The sequence below is a fragment of the Thalassophryne amazonica genome, chromosome 12, assembly GCF_902500255.1.
Source record: "Thalassophryne amazonica chromosome 12, fThaAma1.1, whole genome shotgun sequence".
NCBI lineage: Eukaryota > Metazoa > Chordata > Actinopteri > Batrachoidiformes > Batrachoididae > Thalassophryne > Thalassophryne amazonica.
In genome coordinates this window covers 69,314,675-69,334,514 of record NC_047114.1, presented here as the reverse complement: position 1 = coordinate 69,334,514, position 19,840 = coordinate 69,314,675, and the positions used below count along the sequence as shown (strand labels likewise).

At 44.1% G+C, this 19,840-nt stretch overlaps 1 protein-coding gene and 1 long non-coding RNA gene across 2 annotated transcripts in view; one reads left to right on the top strand and one right to left on the bottom strand.

The window, feature by feature from the left end:
* The first annotated feature begins 2,394 nt into the window (after positions 1–2,394).
* Positions 2,395–2,790, top strand: LOC117521691. The gene is made up of 2 exons (XR_004564022.1): positions 2,395–2,651; positions 2,712–2,790. It is a non-coding gene; the product is annotated as an uncharacterized LOC117521691 (long non-coding RNA).
* A 906-nt stretch (positions 2,791–3,696) lies between these two features.
* The window catches only part of ppm1la (protein phosphatase, Mg2+/Mn2+ dependent, 1La), a 34,031-nt gene continuing 17,887 nt past the window's right edge, over positions 3,697–19,840 (bottom strand). The window contains exons 2-4 of the mRNA XM_034183023.1: positions 8,682–8,856; positions 6,287–6,448; positions 3,697–4,167 (exon numbers count right to left, since the gene is read on the bottom strand). Coding sequence (XP_034038914.1) covers positions 3,812–4,167; positions 6,287–6,448; positions 8,682–8,856 — 693 coding nt within the window. The 3' untranslated portion in view covers positions 3,697–3,811. The remainder of the gene's footprint in view (positions 4,168–6,286; positions 6,449–8,681; positions 8,857–19,840) is intronic.

Sequence of the window (19,840 nt, the reverse complement as noted above, 5' to 3'; positions counted from 1 at the left end):
AATGCAAAATAAAATCAATTAAAATGTCTTCAAATTAAGTACAGATGATACACTTGAAATTGGGTCCACTGTGCACCAAATGTAAGATGATGTAGTGATTGTGTTGTACATTTACTGTGGTGCAAAATGGAACACCTTAAATGTCTACAACAATGGACAAAGATGCATGACATGTTTTTTTTTTTATATATATTAAGCAGAAATTTTAAAAAAGGAGCGAGGACTATTCTTCAAATTAAAGTCACAGCATATACTTTAATGACAATTTTTGCTCATGTACAGAAGGCAAAAAAAAAAAAAAAATAATAAAACAAAATAAAAAAAATACTTTTGTTCACACATAAAAAACTCAACAATAAATAAGGCATTAGGTACAGTAAACTCAAAATTAAAATAAAAGGATCTGTGTTTCTCTTAGGTGTTCAAAAAAAATTTTTTTAAACAGTGGTAAAAAATGATAACAGTAGTAAATCAATACTGTGACGTGTTTCATGACTTCATATTGTATTGCTTCAGAAGCAAATCATATTACGAGCTACTAGCGTTCCAGCCGTGGCTGTACAGTACAAGATGCGTCATCTTTTAGTCACTTTCTCATAGCAGAGGGGTTGGTGTCACAAGTCTGTTGCGCCCTGTGTTTATGGCCTTCCCATCAAAGGGAGGCATTCATATCCTTGGAGGTATGTACTTTGTCCGTGAGCGTGGATCAGCCAAAGCACACGCCCCCTTATACGGTAAAACCACTTCAATGGAACAGTTGCTCCTTCAAACTGCAGCGCACAGAGATGGATGTCAAGACCGTGCGGTCGAGTTCCATGCACGTGACAACAGTGTTTATATTTGCATGATATATAAGAATTTGCTGATCTGAAAAATAAACATGTGAAAAGTGCATTTTTCAGAGTGGTGTTTGTTTGCTGAGCATCGACAAAACATCATTTGAGTTTCACTCTCTAGGAGGTTTTAAAGCTTGTGTGCACTTTACAGAGTGCGTAGCTGCAGTCTGGTCTTTTTCTGATTTTGCGATTTACAAAAGATTGTATTGTTGAACAATTTTCATACGGAGGAATGTAAGCTAATAAAGAGCAGGATCAACTGGTATCCATGATGGATAAGAAGAAAAAGAAACATTTATATAGGCCCTGACGCCCAGTCGTGCTTATCCCCCACATTCTGCAGCATGAAGCAGATGAAGTTAAAGTTGCGTTAGCTTGTAAGTTAGCATGGCCACATACGCCAGAGCCGTGGGGCAGAGTGAACACATGAAACATGAGCTTTGGCTTTACATTCCATGCAATTAACTTTTATATTTAGAGTAGAAATTTAACAGAAACATGACTAAACTCTCGGAGTGCATGCCCAACTTAGGGCATGTGTAATGCCTCAGTGGATAGCAGCTCTGGAGGAGGACAGCTAGGCTAAGGTAAGGGAGTAACTGTACAATTAGTTCTCTTAAAAAGTTTCTTTGAATTTAGTGAGGTATGCATGCACACGTTTACCTCCACAGAGACCTTCTCTGTGCAACTGGACACTTTTAATGACATTTTGCCTGTTCAGAGGTGACAATAAGCAGTTAAATGAGTGTTTTTAGATTGCTTTGTCCATTACCAATAATTACCCAGATAGCCTATGACACTGTTTGCATTCTAAATGAATAATGTGAAGACTGACTTTATTTTTGCCCCGCTTGAAAAGATAACCTCCAAAACATCTAAAAGTAGAGTCTAAGTTGGGCAATCCCATAGTTCCTTTTTAACATGACTCTAAGTGGAAAATATAAAGTTACCTTTTAAGAAAGTTTTTAAATAAATAACCTGTAACTGTGTGCATTCCAGGCCAGGCCCAACTTTTTAAGTGAAACTGATAAAAAATAAGTCAATTAGTTATTGAGTAATCCTAATCTCTGTAAGGTTATTGTGTAACTTTTTGTTTGTCTCAATTAAAAGGAGATTAAAAAAGGAGATCTTGCACAAAGAGAGATCTCGTGGGAATTCAGTGGAAAGTCGACACTGAAACCGGAAATGTCAAATGTTGAGTTCTTCCTCTGAGGGTCAAAGGTCCCCACAAGCTGAAGGGTTTTAGCCATGCTAATGCTCCCCAGAACCATTTACTGAAAAAAGTGTGAAGGACTTAAATGACATGATTAGATTTTGAGGAGCTTCCAGGCATGTTAGAGGAAAATAAAGTAAAATGCTCAGAATGGTGGTGGGTTAACAGGGCTGTAGTGGGGGGGTGTCAAACCCTCCAGAAGCTGAAGGTTTTTAGCCATGCTAATGCTCCCCAGAACCATTTACTGAAAAAAGTGTGAAGGACCTAAATGACATAATGAAATGGTGAGGAGCTTCACTTCTTCGTGTCAGTGACATATGCATATTACTACTAAAACCTTGAATATGAAAATAAAATCTTATTCAAGGCAAACAAACACAAGATCGAAGACAGTTCTGTGTAGCTCATGGAAGTTTACTTCATGTGGAGAAATCTCTTACCTTGAAGTTGTGCCTTTAGTCACATTTTGTCATAAATGTGTTTGGAACACTGAAAATAAATGTGTATATTATATATATATCACTGATGACCGAGAAGCAGATTATGCGGCACAATTTGATGCTTTGTGAAAAATAGTCACTGTAGTGATCCATGGTAACCTAGTCAAGGTAAAGCTGAGACTTTGACATATTCTGGCTGCAGTGGAAATACCTTGTACAAAGGGTTTAGATCCACTGAAGGTTTTCTAACATTTGGGTAATATTCATTGGTTAATAATGGATCAGACACGTGTGAGAGAATCAAAAAATGTAGTGAGCAAGGGTTTTTGTTTTAAACTTTCATGTTGTCTCACAGTAGTTCTTGAGTAGGTACTAACTGAAGCCTCCAGTGGAGCAGTACCACTCGTGTGCATTTACAGTAAAAGTGTCATCTTTTCACTCGGGACCAAAATGAATTTTTGGTGAACTATTAATTTAGGACATAAACCAGCTAATTAATGTAATGGCACAGGGTAATCAGATACACTCACGGTAATCCGCTTCTTGTTGCCCCTGAACAGTAGCACTGTCTGTGTTCATTTTACTAAATGTCAGTAAACGTTTTAAAATGACTGATTGTAAAGTTAGCCGCTTACCTTAGCCTCCAAGCCACCCAGTGGGCACTGCTGCCCACTGAATGTTGACTGTGGATGAGGATTGTGTTTTGCAGAATGAGCCCCTCCTTGACAGTCGAGTAACACCATAATTGGATATTTTAAAAAGTTTATTTACATTTATTGAAGTAAACACATGCATGTTTACCTTCACAGGGATCCTCTTCGTCATATCGGGCACTTCTAATGACATTTTGTCCTGTTCAGTGGCAACAAGTAGTGGTTTGCTGAGAACATTTGTAGCTTGCCCCGCCCAATAGCATTATACAGCCAATTAGCCTGCGACGGTGTTTGCGTTCAAAATCAGTAATGCACCAATAAAAATGCTTTGGTCAATAAAACAAAACCTAACTGCCAAAACATATAGGAATAGAGCCAAGGTTGAACAATCCCAGAGTTCTCCTTTAAGAGAAATCAACTATTTGGATTAGCTAGACATCCAGTTTAGCTAGATTAGCCTGTTTACATGAGTCTCTACTGATGGAAATGTGATCTGAATTCTGTTTAGATGCACATACCCCTAATACAGATCCATTAATGTAATTTAGTTTTTTAATTGTGTGTATTAAGAGTCTGTTCTTTGTGGAGCTCCATCCAGAAGGTGGCGACACTGAGCAGTGTTGAAAACAAATTCATGATTTGAGTATGACATCTGGTCTTCACCCAGACTTACTCCTCTGCCTTGTTGCTTCCCCCGGCCCCACTCTTGAACTTCACCACCATGACAGTGATGTTGTCAGGGCAACCCCGATAAAACGACTGCAAGACAATGCTTTTGGCACCAAAGTGGGGTTCGTCCAGACGTTCACGGACAAACCGGACAGCCTCCTCGTTGCTGAAGGCGTCCCACAAACCGTCAGATGCCAGGATCATGAACTCTGGCTGTAGTTTGTCCAGGTCAAAGGTCATGATGTCTGGGTCGGGAATGACTACATTGAGGTTCTTCAGTGGGTAGTCACCCAGTGAGCGGGACATAGCCAGTATTCCCTGGACTCTCCAGGAACCATTGAAGCTGATGAAGCCTCCTGGAAATAAAACACACAAAAAAGGAAATTATGGTGGTGCATCATATTGTGAAACTGGTCAGTTGCTCATTAACGTGTGTGTGCGTGTGTGTATATATATATATATATATATGTATATATATATATATATATATATATATATATATATAGGCATGTAGGCACGGTGAAAAGGATCTGCTGAGGTTCAAACCAAGCACCAGAATGGATAGAGACAAAAAGTGAATTAAGTGACTTTAAATGTGGTGTGGTCGTTGGTACTCGTTGGGCTAGACAGATTGTTTCAAACTGATGGTCTATTGAGATTTAAGATCTAGAGTGTGCTAAGACTGAAGATACTTAAAACACAGTAATCAGGAACAAACTGTGTTGGGTGGGACACATTGCACACTTATCAGATGATTGGTCAGTCAAAACACTACTCCTGGCCTGGCGTGCCCAACCAATCGATCATGGGCCGAGTTCCAGCAGATCGTGTGGGAAAAAAAAAAAAAATCTGTCACTGGATTCAAGAGGATTTAGTGCTGCTAGAACAGACTGATGCAGCAGGTGGCAGCAATGGACCAATAAGGATGCTGGCTGCTGTTAAACACCAGAGAAGAAGTAAAGCTCTTCTTCTATGGTGGAGGAAGCAAAACCAAAAAAATGATTATTTTAATCTTGGATTCATTTTTCATTTATTCCAATGGCAAATCCATCTGTCTTATGTAAATGTGGCTTTACTGAAAAGGGAATTTGGAGCAGCATTTCAAGACAACTCACAAGAAATAGGATGCTAACTTGTAATGCTAACTACTAACCCGGCTAAATCCCCTCTGCTCGCTCGAAAATTCCAGGAATTGAAAAGTTGGATAGCAGCACGACGGTCCATAAATATGGAAGAGTGATGAGTGTGACGAATAAGAGTGCATGTTCTGTTCGGGCCAGAAGTCTGATGATGCATTTATTCTGTGCGCAGCTGGAAGAAACGTGCAGAACACACATCTGCTGCACAGGAGAGGTCAATTCATGGAATGGTTTTCGGAATCGTTGCCCGAAATTAAAGAATTTCAGAAACGTTCAAACCATGCTGAATATGCACAGCTTTTGAATTTGAAAGCAAGTTTAATAGCAAGTGACGTGCTATCAAGCAGGTTGGAACAGTGTGAGCTGCAAAGCTTTCCACACATGGACACAGAACCTAAGCACCAGGACAAAGACTGTGGAGCTTGAGAGTGCACATTATGATGATCGTTGTGCAATTCTGGAAGCTAATGCAGAAAGAGAGTGCCTGCAGCTCCTACTGTCTGAACTATCTTGCTCCTCTCAGTGCCAGAAGTCCCACTAAGGGAGGGGAACAACTTTTCCAACTTGAGGCCAGTCCTAGGCCTACTTGTGCTTATTCTTTTCACCATGCACACTTACTTCAATAATGCATTATTATTGTTAAAACTTTATCTTTTTACCAGAAATTGCGTTATTATATTGGTGCACCAATAAATTGTGGCTACACTATGTCTTGGTACATCTCGATATACTGTCAACTTTAAAAGTAGATCTCATTTCAGAAAAGGTTGGGCACTCCTGCACTACTCTTTTGTGAGCTTGCAGAAGGTTCAAGAAAGATAAGTCACCGTTTTCTTAGATACAAAGATGCCATCAAAGATATCGTGAGATGTGGAGATGCACTGCAAACATGGATGGATTCAGTAATATATATGGATTCAGTTATATATATATATATATATATATATATATATATATATATATATATATATATATATATATATATATATATATATATATATATATATTTATATGTACCGTATGACATTCCTCTTGTAATTTGTATTTTACATGTATCGGGTCGTATGCATTGCATATGTATGAGTGTACAGCCACTATGCAGGACACAATGCTATTCCAGAACACACCAGAAGATGGCGGCAAAACCCCCCACAATTTACCCCGCATTCTTTAGACCAGAAATTTCAAACTGGTTCCAGAATAGATCAAAAGAGCGCAGGTTTTCATTTCTACCAACCACATCAGCAGGTAAGTTCACTGACCCACTGCAACCATGAGACGGTCAATCAGGTTGACAGCGCTGCGTTGAAACAGTGTCCCTGCTCTGGTTACCTACCTGCCCTCTTGATCCTTTTGCGTTCTTTCAGCTGGTACGGCTTATGGTCATGTGACAGAGCAACAGCGTTCCCGTCTTTGTCACACAATACGCCACGCGAGTCCCCAACGTTGGCAACAGTAAGCTCTCTGTCAGACAGTAGCGCTACCAGACACGTAGTACCTGTAACAGGGGACAATAGAGACAAAAACGAGAAAACAGGTGAAGAGGATGATAGTTTGGTCTGTCGTTGTGAGATTCCCATTAAAGCACATATGTGACCATCAGTTTATTATTAACTGTCCCCACACCCTGGAGTAGTTTACAACTATTAAAATATGGGTTAAATTTAATTTTTGTTACATTTTTTAAGAAGATTAGCTTGAGATCTAATTTTAATCAGATACAGTTTTGTGGCTACAATTTGTGTTGGTGTTTTATTTCACATTTTGTATTTGTCCCGATGTGTGTGTGTGTGTATATATATAATTTTCTTAAAAAGACATGAAAGTTCAGCTACAATTTGCGAGAAGGTACATCTGAGATGTAAGCCTAGATTTGATGTTTTCTTGAAAGTAAATCCTCCTCTATACCACTTTATCATGAAGCTGTACAACTGGTGATAAAAAGAAATGCAAAACATGCTCTATGCACAATTTCTCCAATCACAGCTACAAAAGCCTATAACTTTGGATGGGTTGTCTGGGTGTCTTGGTGGCTTTCCCTACGCTTCCCCTTCTTGCACAGTCACTCAATTTTTGAGAACTGTCTACTCCATACAGATTTACCACAGAGTACCATACTGTTTGTATTTCTTAATAATTTATGTAAATAAATTCCAAGACATATTCATGTTTATGTATCCATCTCCTGACTTTTCTGACGAATGCTGGCAATTAAACTGATTATTTACAGGTATTATACCAAAGGGGCCCATTACTTATGCAACCCATCAGTCATTCATTCATTCATCTTCTACCGCTTAGGCCTATCCCAGCAGCCATAGAGCATGAGGCGGGGTACACCCAGGACAGGATGCCAGTCTGTCGCAGGTCCACAAAAAGACAAACAAACACAGACACACCCACACAATCCCCGAACTTGTTTTAAAACTCGAGGGGACAGATCTTTTAAAGCTGTGGCACCTCGCCTCTGGAATGAGCTTCTCTGTTCTCTTCGCTCACTGGATTCTGTGGATGTTTTTAGACAGCAACTAAAGACACATTTTTTTAAACTGGCATTTTAGTGTCAATTTATTTTATTGTTCTATATTTGTATGTGTTGTTTTTATTGTCTATTTATATCGTGTGAAGCACTTTGTGACCTTGGTCTGTGAAAAGTGCTTTATAAATAAAGCTTACTTACTTACTTACACACACACCTACGGGAAATTTTAAAGATTCCAATCCACCTAACCCGCATGTCTTTGGAAGTGGGAGGAAACCGGAGCACCCAGAGGAAACCCATGCAAACACGGGGAGAACATGCAAACTCCACACAGAAAGACCACGGGAATTGAACCCACGACCTTCTCGCTGTGAGGCAACAGTGCTAGCCACTAATCCACCGTGCTGCCCGCAACCCATCATCTTGGCTTTTATATTTTTAATTAATTTATATCAAATTGTAGAGATTTGCTTTGAGACTGAGTTTAAGAAAAATTATTTAGAAATTTTTATACTGAGAAGCCTGATTTACTTTTGTATTTGAAATGGCATAAGCAAATTGAAATGTGTGAAATACCAAGGGGCCCAATACTTTTGCAAGCCACTGTATATGGGATCGTAGTAAATCAGGCCCAATGTACTTATTAAAGCAATGTGACTTTCAAAGTCGTTTTTGTATGTTTAAAGTAAGTCTCTTTGGCTGCTCCCTTGTTTGCACTCGGGGTCGCCACAGCAAATCTAAGGTGGATCTGCATGTTGGATCTGCAGAAGTTTTACACCCTTCCTGACACAACTCTACATTACATGGAGAAACCAGCAGGGGTGAGGTTTGAACCGGGAACCTTCTGCACTGAAACCAAGTGCATGTTTAAAATAAAAAAAAAAACTTTTTAATTGCAGGATAATTCATCGTGAATTTATTTTGTTCCTAACCAAAAGTGAATTTAAGGGAAAAAAATGTGATTACAGAGCCGTTGTTCATGGCATATCTATTTGGACAAACATTAACCCTCAACTCAACAATACCTACAATACAAAACAACAGTACGTTTCTCAAATGTTTCATAAATGTGATCAGCTTTGGAGCTATTTTGCAATTAACCCAATATACACAAATTATCCATTTTGTGTATGTTAAAATCTATTCCAAATATAACTGAATAGCTTAAACTTTCTCTCATAAAAGACAATTCCATCCTGTCTGTGGGATAACGGGTTATGCTATCACTCCTCCTCCAGTCCCTGCTGACCTGCTTCATCATGGTTGGCTGACAGTTTGTCCAGCATCTCACGATCCACGGCCAAAATCCGCTGCTCAAGGATGTTGGCATAAGAGAGTGCGCTTTCTCGTTTCTCCCTCTCAAATGCCTGCAGCTGGTACTTCAGGGTGTCTGGCAGGTGGGCCTTCACATAATCAGCTGCTGCCTGGGAGAGGGGCGGAAGACGCAGAGGTGATCCAGCTGTCAGTCATTTCAGATTCGAGTCAACAAAATTCTCTGATTGTAGAGTACAACACATATACTCAACAAAAATATAAACGCAACACTTTTGGTTTTGGCACACCTGTGCACTAATCATGGTGTCTAATCAGCATCTTGATATGGCACACCTGTGAGGTGGGATGGATTATCTCAGCAAAGGAGAAGTGCTCACTATCACAGATTTAGACTGGTTTGTGAACAATATTTGAGGGAAATGGTGATATTGTGTATGTGGAAAAAGTTTTAGATTTTTGAGTTCATCTCATACAAATGGGAGCAAAACCAAAAGTGTTGCGTTTATATTTTTGTTGAGTGTAATTCAGCACATTGTTTCCAAGGCTTCAACAGAAGGTCAGATCTTAGCAGGCATTAAGAGAACCACCAGACTAGAACCCCACTGGAACTGCAGCAATCTGATCCAACAATGATTAAGCTGTGCAACGTGCACATGAATAGTACACATATGGAAGAGACTAGGGACAGACCGATAATCGGCTGGGCTGATCAGCATCGGCCGATAATTGGTCTATCCCATCAGCAGGGCCGATCGGTCAGTTAATCGACTGATTATCGGCTGGCCAATAATCGGTCCATAATCAGTCTAGCCGATAATCAGTCAATAACTGATTTAGATGATAATCGGTCAATAATCGCTTTAGCCAATAATCGGTCTAGCCGATAATCAGCCAATTCCCGCAACCTCCGTTCTCAGGGAACTGGCCTTTTTGTTGTTCCACAGGTCAAGAAAAAAGCTATTGGTGAGCGAGCTTTTTCTTTTCGGGCACTAAAGCTGTGGAACGATCTTCCTATGGACATTCAACTGGCAGGTTCTGTGGATGTTTTTAAAGCAAAGATAAAGACCCACTTATTTACTCTTTGTTATGATTCTTGAGTTATTTTGATTCATTTTAAGTAATTTTTGGTTTGTATATTACTGTTTGTGTTTTGTTTTTACTGCCTGTGCAGCATTTGATTGAAAGCACTTTATAAATAACATTTATTATTATTATAATCGGTTTAGCCAATAATCGGCATAGCCGATAATTGGTCTATCCCTAGAAGAGACAACAAGTGAACTCGAAGAGGAACCTTAAAAATGGGCCATTATTATCAGGAGACTAAGAAGATTATGTTTTCGTGCAGCTCCTCAACTAAAGGCAGAAAATGTTTTCATTTCCATCAATGAGCATTTTCAACAGTTTGTTAAGAAATAACGCATAAATTCTAAAATTGAGTATATGGGTTGGAGTTACACCTTCAGTCAAAGGTTTGGACACACTTACCAGTTCCAATGAATGGAAAGTGTTGCACCATGGTATAAATATGCACTTGTCTCAGGGCTCTTCTAGTTTCACATTTGTACGTAGACAGATTTTTAGTACTATTTTTTAAGCAATCCAAGAAACAGACGTTCAGAATGCAATGCATCTGACTGAAACTGGTCTGACTGGCAGCTTTTGTGTTGGCAGTGCACAAACAAGTACACACAAGCCTTTAACCTGTGAACTGCAAGCTTGATAATAGTAATTATAATTATTATTTTAATTATAACTGTCACAAACTGGGTAGCAACCTGATCTTACCTATGAAACGAATACTGGTTGAATACATTGTTTGCATGTTGGACTATGACACTAGTAATCTGGGTTTGTTTTCCAACTGCAGACAAGTTCCCAACTGACATTTTTGGGTCTCTACCGTCTCCAGCAGTGCGAACTTTGAACTGGAGCACTGAGGAGGTGGAGGGACATGCGTGCTACCTGCGTTGAAATAAAAACCTCTCATTAAACAAGCTAATATTTGAGCTAGCTAGCTTAACCACGATCCTAATAAACTAACAACCATGTGAAATTAGAACATGTAATTCCCAGTGTTGTTTTACAACTATGTACACAATACAGTGGATTTACAGAATAGTTTGTACAAAAATAAACACATCACTTGTAGCTTATAGCTGCAGCTATTAAATCGTAAGTTTTTCCATCTTCCCTTCTTGCTTGTCAGTAGAGTCACAGCATCAAGCAATTCATGTTTAAATCTCCAAATTAACAAAAAATGTTTAAACCATTTTATCTTTACGGCTAGTTTCTGTCAGTGTTCCATGATGCATAATACAAAATGGCCGACGCACATCCAAAATGTCCTTGCATTTGGCATGACTATCTGATCTTTCTATAGTAGTATATAGGTTGATTTTCAGATAAAGTGACACCCCCAGGCATTTTTGAGTAAAAGTTGGCAAACAACTTTTTCTAAATGTATTTTTTGTGCTGAATCCATTTTTGCTGTTTGCCAAGCTGTACCTCCCCCGTGGAACCAAGTAGTGGGCGCTTTTTGTAAAATTGACATTTTTCCATTATTTTGAGTATAAAACCTGTACATATTCAAAACCTGAAATTGTAGAAAGTTGCATATATCCCTTAACTAGATTAGTACCAAATTTGGCTTTAATTGGATGAAAGGAACTCTCAAAAACAGGCCTTGAGGTAATGTACAAATTACAAATTTCCATGATAAAATAAAGATTGTAGCCAAAATTAATGGTCTTGGTGACTTTACTGGCCACCCCTTAATGTCTACTTGTCAGAATATATCCCACACTGTCATCTGGAATAAACAAGTCACTAGACTGTATAGCCCAGGTCAGAATCACCAAAATGTGTACAGGAGGCATGAGGGGCTTCAGGCATTTCTGAGTGAGCAAATAGACTTTCGGCAAAAGTTAGCAAGTGGACTTTTCTAAGTGTATTTTTTTCTGCTGAATCAATTTTTGCAGTTTGCCAAGCTGTAACTCTTATGTGTATCTCAACGGAACGGCCACCTAATAGGCTAATACTGTATTTATACAGCAGATATCTCAGTTCTGGTTAAAAAAAACTGTTTATATTGTGATATAAGATTTATTGGGTACAGGAAACAAACATAATAATTAAAACACATCAGACATACAGTATCCTACAACATTCCTGGTGAACACTGACCTTTTATTTTGTACATACGCAAAAGAACATTAACATCATGCTGGAGGCAGCAATATACCATATATGCAACCAATCTTTCTTAGAAAATATTTTGCATAAATAAACTAAAAGAAACATTTAGTTAGATGAAATTACAATCTTTAAACTAGTTGTATACCCACATGGACATGTAAATAATGTAATTTAACTAGGATAATAGTTGAACATATTAACATAAAACTGTAAACAATGGTGAGCGAGATTCTCAAATATGATCTCATCACCAAATAAAAATTCACAACACTAAACAGAATGTTATATCATGCCCTGGAAAATTCTCTTATTCAGTTCAGTAATTGCTACATTCTGCATCACTTGAATTGCACTTACATGCTGCAGAGCAACACAGATGAGACCTTTTACACTTACATTGTGCAGTCATACAAAGTCTGTTAGAAAAGTATCCGACCTTTTTATTTTTTTCAAAAACCTGATGGATTTGAATCACGTGTGCTTGCATGAGCCAACCTTGAACCTTCGTGCGCATGCGTGAATTTTTTCACGCCTGTCATTTGCGTCATTTGCTTGTAAGCAGTCTTTGTGTGAGGATGGGTGGAGTCTCTCATCGGATTTTCTTTGCAAGGAAATAGTGGAATGACTGGAGCAGCGCGACTGCATCAAATTTTGCCAGAAACTGGGCGACAGCCAGGTGGAAACTATTCGGATTATTCAGACGACTTTCGGTGATGATCCTCTGGGCATCACACAGATTAAGGAGCGGTACAACCAGTTTAAAGACGGCCGCACAACGGTGGAGAGTGAGCCGCGCTCCGGGCGCCCATCAACATGCTGAAATGACTGGATCATTTCCAAAGTGAACGCTGTGGTGATGTGGGACCGTCGTGTGACTATCCGAAAATTGTGGAAGAGGTGGACATCAGCACTTTTTCGGCACATTCCACTGCGACAGAAGATTTTGCCATGAAAAGAGTGGCGGCGAAATTCATCGGCACGAAGCTGATGGCGGAACAAAAGTGCCTCCGTGTTGAAGTCTCACAGGACATGTTGTGACATGCTCACCTCGTCCACAATTACTGGGATAGTCACACGACTGAAAAGCCACCGAAAGCCATCTGAATCTTCCGAATGGTGGAAGAGGTGGGCATGTCCCAGCATGTCCTGTGAGGCTTCAACACAAAGGCGCTTTTGCTGCACCATCAGCTTCATGCCGAAGTCCACCTCTTCCGCAATTTCTCAGACAGTCACACTGGGGCTGTGCAATTAACTGAATTTTTATCGCGATATCGATATTTGTATCAAATGATCTCCAAACTCGTATAATCGAGTGAAACGATTTAAGGGCCTTTCATCAGGCCAATCTGTCAACGTGTCCCAAGACGCATGACGTCAGACGGCTTGCTTCGGAAGCGGCAAGGGGGCGGGATTGCTACATCACACTCTGGCTGTTTCCACAACCTGAAAAAAGTTCAGCGATCGCCTTCTTGAATTTGCGTCACCTGAATCACAAAAAAGCTTTAATAAACAGCAGTAGAGCGATTCTCCCATCACCCTGCTGGAAGAAGCTTTTTTCAGCTACTTTTCAGAGTGACGCCGACCGAGGGAGGACTGACGACTTGGTGGGATATCGATCGAACCACGAAAGCGAGCCAATCCACATGGAGAAGCCGGCCTTCAGGCATCATTGCTGGGCAGAGCGAGGCAGGGAGCCGGGGTGATGGAGCAAACCCACTCAGTCCAAAATCTCCCACTTTTTGGATATATGCGAAGTCCTAGTTTGCCCAACAGAGTTTAGTTCTGCAGCTCTATCGAGGTGAGAATAATGTAACAATAAAACGTGACATTTACTGAACTGCTGTGAAGGTTTAATGATCGGCTAACGTTAGCTTAGCCTTTTAGCACAGTTGATCTGAGTGAACGCTTTAATTTGTAAATGGTTCAGTCTTTTTTATTTTTACCAAATAAAGCTACAGATTTTTTCAGACACCACAAAAGCTCAACTTTAAATAACTTATTTTTTTGGGTGGTTTTTTTCCCATCGTTTTTCCCCGTTTTTTTCCCCCTTTTTTTTATATATAAACTATTTAGTGTTTCTTTATACTTAAAGAAATATTTTTATTTGTCCTAATCAGGAACATTTGCTGTGCAGACAACCAAACTTCCATTGATGAGCTGAACACCACGAAGTCCAGTCGAAAGAAAACATCTCTGCTTTTCAGCAACACCACCAGAGTTCAAAGCTGCAGAAGAGACCTTCATCTGGTCCAGAGAATCCAGCATAACATCATCTGCTTCTAAATAAAAGGCTCTTTCAACAGCAACTATTTTATTATTTTTAAAAAAGCTTTTTCATTTTATATTTTAACAATATGAACAGATAAATTTCTCCAAAAGGAGATAAGGAGACGTGGTCAAGGGAATGATGACAAAAACACAAACTAATGAACATAAATTGAAACAAAAACAATGCAGCCACACTATGTCCTAGTAGCACAAGTCAGGGAGATGCCCAAAGATACTGACCAACTGGTCAGTGACAACAGGGAAGGGAGAGGAAAACAGAAAAATAATATATAATATGATATTTTTAACGCCTTGGGGTCTTTCCCTTACAGGAACTGGGGGAGGTGTTGTTGGGAAAGTGTAGTGACACGGACCCACAACAGGGGGCGTAAATGAACGGACAATGAAAGAGTCGAATATGAACACTTTACTGTTGTGAATGAGCACAACCACAATACAGAGGACTACAGAATTTTGCAAACAGTCAATCCACAAAGGTGACGTGTGGGCAGGCTTGAGGATAGAAGACGTCTGTCCTGAGAAGAACCGGAACCACACGATTTCCTCCGCCACCGAACCTGGAGAATACTGGAGCCGCCAAGTCCCGAGTCCCCAGGTGGCCACCGTCTCCGAGTGTCGGATCTGGTACTGCTGGCGAGGAGCAGAAACAATAAGATGTGGGTGTGTGTACACCCAGTAACAACAATGGTGGAGATTCCACCTCCACCTCAAACACAGTAACACAGTAACGTACAGCGCCTGAATGACTACTTATCGAGTTTCATGTGAGGAGTGAAGAGCGTCAACTCCTCCACAATCCGCAAACCCCAGCTCCAGCTGCGAGTAATCACCAGGTAAGTCTGCAAAAGTCTCAAGAACAGATTACGTGCGTTCGGCACAATAACGGCTGAGAGTTTTACCTGAACAGGTCGATGATATCTCGGCAACGAGGTGGAGATGACGTCCAGGTTTTATGAAGTAGTATGATGAAGTGAAGATGGGTGACAGCTGTCATGAGATAATGAGTGACAGCTGTCACCCCCGGCTGTGTCCGTGGCGGCAGCGACTTCTCGTGCCTGAAGCCCACACTTCAGGCAGGGCACCCTCTGGTGGTGGGCCAGCAGTACCTCCTCTTCTGGCGGCCCACACAACAGGACCCCCCCCTCAACAGGCGCCTCCTGGCGCCCGACCAGGTTTATCCAGGTGTCGGCGGTAGAAATCGGCCAGGAGGGCCGGGTCCAGGATGAAGCTCCTCTTCACCCAGGAGCGTTCTTCGGGTCCATACCCCTCCCAGTCCACCAAATACTGGAACCCCCGGCCCATTCGACGGACGTCCAGGAGCCGGCGCACTGTCCAAGCTGGCTCCCCGTCAATGATCCGGGCAGGAGGCGGCGCCGGACCGGGAGCACACAGGGGTGAGGTGTGGTGTGGTTTCAGTCTGGACACATGGAAAACAGGATGGATCCGCAGTGAAGCTGGGAGTTGGAGCTTCACTGCGGCAGGGCTGAGGATCTTGAGGATTTTGAATGGTCCAATGTACCTGTCCTTCAACTTAGGGGAGTCCACTTGGAGGGGGATGTCCTTCGTTGATAACCACACCTCCTGCCCGGGCTGGTATGCAGGGGCCGGGGACCGCCGGCGGTCTGCATGGGCCTTAGCCCTCATCCGGGCCTTCAACAAGGCAGAACGGGCGGTGCGCCACACGCGACGGCACCTCCGCAGGTGGGCCTGGACTGAGGGCACACCGACCTCTCCCTCCACCATGGGAAACAATGGGGGCTGGTACCGCAAACACACCTCAAACGGGGAGAGGCCGGTGGCAGAAGACACCTGGCTGTTATGTGCATACTCGATCCAGGCCAGATGGTTACTCCAGGCCGTCGGGTGCGCGGATGTCACACAGCGGAGGGTCTGTTCCAACTCTTGGTTGGCCCGTTCTGCCTGTCCGTTCGTCTGTGGGTGGTACCCGGACGAGAGACTCACGGTGGTCCCCAGTTCCCTGCAGAAACTCCTCCAGACTTGAGAGGAAAACTGGGGACCATGATCCGAGACAACGTCAGGAGGTATCCCATGCAGACGGACGACGTGGTGGACCAGGAGGGCTGCTGTCTCCTGGGCCGTTGGGAGCTTCGGGAGGGCCACGAAGTGGGCCGCCTTGGAAAATCAGTCCACTATCGTGAGGATGGTGGTGTTGCCCTGGGACGGCGGGAGGCCCGTGATGAAATCCAGGCCGATATGGGACCAGGGGCGATGAGGCACAGGAAGCGGCCGGAGAAGTCCTTGGGACCTTTGGTGGTCTGCCTTGCCCCTGGCACAGGTGGTGCAGGCCTGGATATACTCCCAGACGTCGGCCTCCATAGACGCCCACCAGAAGCGCTGCCGGACAACTGCCACGGTCCTTCGCACCCCTGGATGACAGGAGAGCTTGGACCCGTGACAGAAATCCAAGACTGCAGCTCTGGCCTCTAGTGGGACGTAAAGTCGGTTCTTCGGCCCAGTTCCGGGATCCGGGCTCCGTGCCAGGGCCTCCCGGACGGTCTTCTCCACGTCCCAGGTGAGGGTGGCCATGATAGTGGACTCTGGAATGATGGGCTCCGGTGGATCCGACAGCTCTGTTTTGACTTCGTCTTCGTGTACCCGGGACAAGGCATCCGATCTCTGGTTCTTGGTCCCGGGGCAATAGGTAATCCGGAAGTCAAAACGTCCGAAGAACAGTGACCAGCGGGCTTGCCTGGGGTTCAGCCGCTTGGCGGTCCTGATATACTCCAGGTTCCGATGGTCAATGAAAACCGTGAACGGCACAGACGCTCCCTCCAACAGGTGTCTCCACTCCTCAAGAGCCTCTTTCACCGCAAGGAGTTCTCGGTTGCCGACGTCATAGTTCCGTTCAGCCGGGGTCAACCTGTGAGAAAAGTAGGCACACGGGTGAAGAACCTTATCGGTCTCTCCGCTCTGGGATAGCACGGCTCCTATCCCTGAGTCAGAGGCGTCCACTTCAACCACAAACTGGCGGCTAGGGTCGGGCTGCACCAGAACTGGTGCAGTCGAGAACCGGCGTTTCAACTCCTTGAATGCGGCTTCGCACCGATCCGACCAGGTGAAGGGGACTTTTGGAGAGGTCAGGGCTGTCAGGGGGCTAACTACCTGACTGTAGCCCTTAATGAACCTCCTGTAGAAATTTGCAAAGCCGAGGAACTGTTGCAGCTTCCTACGGCTTGTTGGTTGGGGCCAATGTCTCACCGCCGCAACCTTGGCCGGATCAGGGGCGACTGAGTTGGAGGAGATGATAAACCCCAGGAAGGACAAAGAAGTGCGGTGGAACTCGCACTTCTCGCCCTTCACAAACAGCCGGTTCTCCAACAACCGCTGCAGGACCTGACGTACATGCTGGACATGAGTCTCAGGGTCCGGAGAAAAGATGAGTATATCGTCCAGATATACGAAGACGAATCGGTGCAGGAAGTCCCGCAAGACATCATTAACCAAAGCTTGGAACGTCGCGGGGGCGTTAGTGAGGCCGAACGACATGACCAGGTACTCAAAATGACCTAATGGGGTGTTAAATGCCGTCTTCCACTCGTCTCCCTTCCGGACCCGAACCAGGTGATACGCATTCCTAAGATCCAACTTTGTAAAGATTTTGGCTCCATGCAGGGGGGTGAACACGGAATCTAACAAGGGCAACGGGTATCGATTGTGAACCGTAATCTCATTCAGCCCCCTGTAATCAATGCATGGACGGAGTCCGCCATCTTTCTTGCCCACAAAAAAGAAACCTGCACCCATCGGGGAGGAGGAATTCCGGATCAGCCCGGCAGCTAATGAGTCCCGGATGTAGGTCTCCATTGATTCGCGCTCAGTTCGTGAGAGGTTGTACAGCCTGCTGGACGGGAACTCCACACCTGGAATCAAATCAATGGCACAATCGTACGGACGGTGCGGGGGAAGGGTGAGTGCCAGATCCTTGCTGAAGACGTCAGCAAGATCGTGGTATTCAACCGGCACCGCCGTCAGATTGGGAGGGACTTTGACCTCCTCTTTAGCCTGTAAACCGGGAGGAACCGAGGAACCTAAACACATCCGATGGCAGGTTTCGCTCCACTGAACCACCACCCCAGACGGCCAATCAATCCGGGGATTGTGTTTCAACATCCACGGGAAGCCCAAAATCACTCTGGAGGTAGAAGGAGTCACAAAAAACTCGATCTCCTCCCGATGATTTCCAGACACCACCACCAGAGTTACAGGTTGTGTCTTGTGCGTGATTAAAGGGAGAAGGGTGCCATCTAGTGCCCGCACCTGCAATGGCGAAGGGAGCGCCACCAGAGGGAGCCCTATCTCCCTAGCCCATCTGCTGTCTAGCAGATTCCCTTCTGACCCCGTGTCCACCAGTGCTGGGGCTTGAAGGGTTAAATCCCCGCTCAGGATTGTAACTGGGAGTCGTGTGGAAATATGTGTGTGTCCCACGTGAATGTCTTGGCCCACCCTAAGCCCAGTTTCTAGGGGCGGGTGTTGATGTTTAAACCGCTTGGGGCAGTCTCTCTGCTGGTGCTCACTCGAGCCGCAGACAAAGCACTCCCCGCAGGCCAGCCTCCTCTGTCTGTAAAATGTGGCCCTGCTCGTGTCCATAGCTTCGTCAGCAGGGGGAGCTGTAGCCACACGGAGCGTTGAGGCTGTGGAGCGTGGGGAGGGCGGAACCTTTTCGGACCCGGAAGGGAGAGGGACGGCGCGTACTCGGCCACGTCCTTCGTCTCACTCCCGACGGCGTTCCTCAAACCGATTGTCTAACCGTATAACGAGATCAATAAGCCTGCGGTTCGTCCTTCGCTACCAGGTGCTCCCTCAGGACCGACGACAGTCCGTTTATGAAGGTGGCGCGGAGCGCAACCTTATTCCAGCCGGACCTCGCAGCCGCGATGCGGAAGTCGACTGCATATTCGGCTGCGCTCCGGCGCCCCTGTCTCATTGACAGCAGCACTGTTGAAGCGGTCTCTCCTCTGTTAGGGTGATCAAAAACCGTTCTGAACTCCCTCACAAACCCAGTATAAGTGGTAAGGAGCCGAGAATTTTGCTCCCAAAGCGCTGTAGCCCAAGCGCGTGCCTCACCACGAAGCAAGTTAATTACATAAGCCACCTTACTGGCGTCAGACGCGTACATGACGGGACGTTGTGCAAAGACGAGCGAGCACTGCATAAGAAAGTCCGCGCACGTCTCCACACAACCTCCGTACGGCTCTGGGGGACTTATGTATGCTTCAGGGAATGGTGGGGGGGGTCGTTGAACGACCAGTGGAACGTCTATATTCTGCACTGGGTCGGCAGGAGGAGGAGCTGCAGCAGCGCCCTGAGCGCGCGCTTCCACCTGTGCGGTGAGAGCCTCCATCCTGCGATTAAGGATGACGTTTTGCTCGGTCATCAGATCCAACCGAGCGGTAAAGGCGGTGAGGATTTGCTGCAACTCACCAATCACGCCTCCTGCAGACGCCCGTGCACCCTGCTCTTCCATTGGCTGTTCAACAGATGGGTGACGCCCCTCGGGATCCATGACGCTGGCCGAGATATCCTGTTGGGAAAGTGTAGTGACACGGACCCACAACAGGGGGCGTAAATGAACGGACAATGAAAGAGTCGAATATGAACACTTTACTGTTGTGAATGAGCACAACC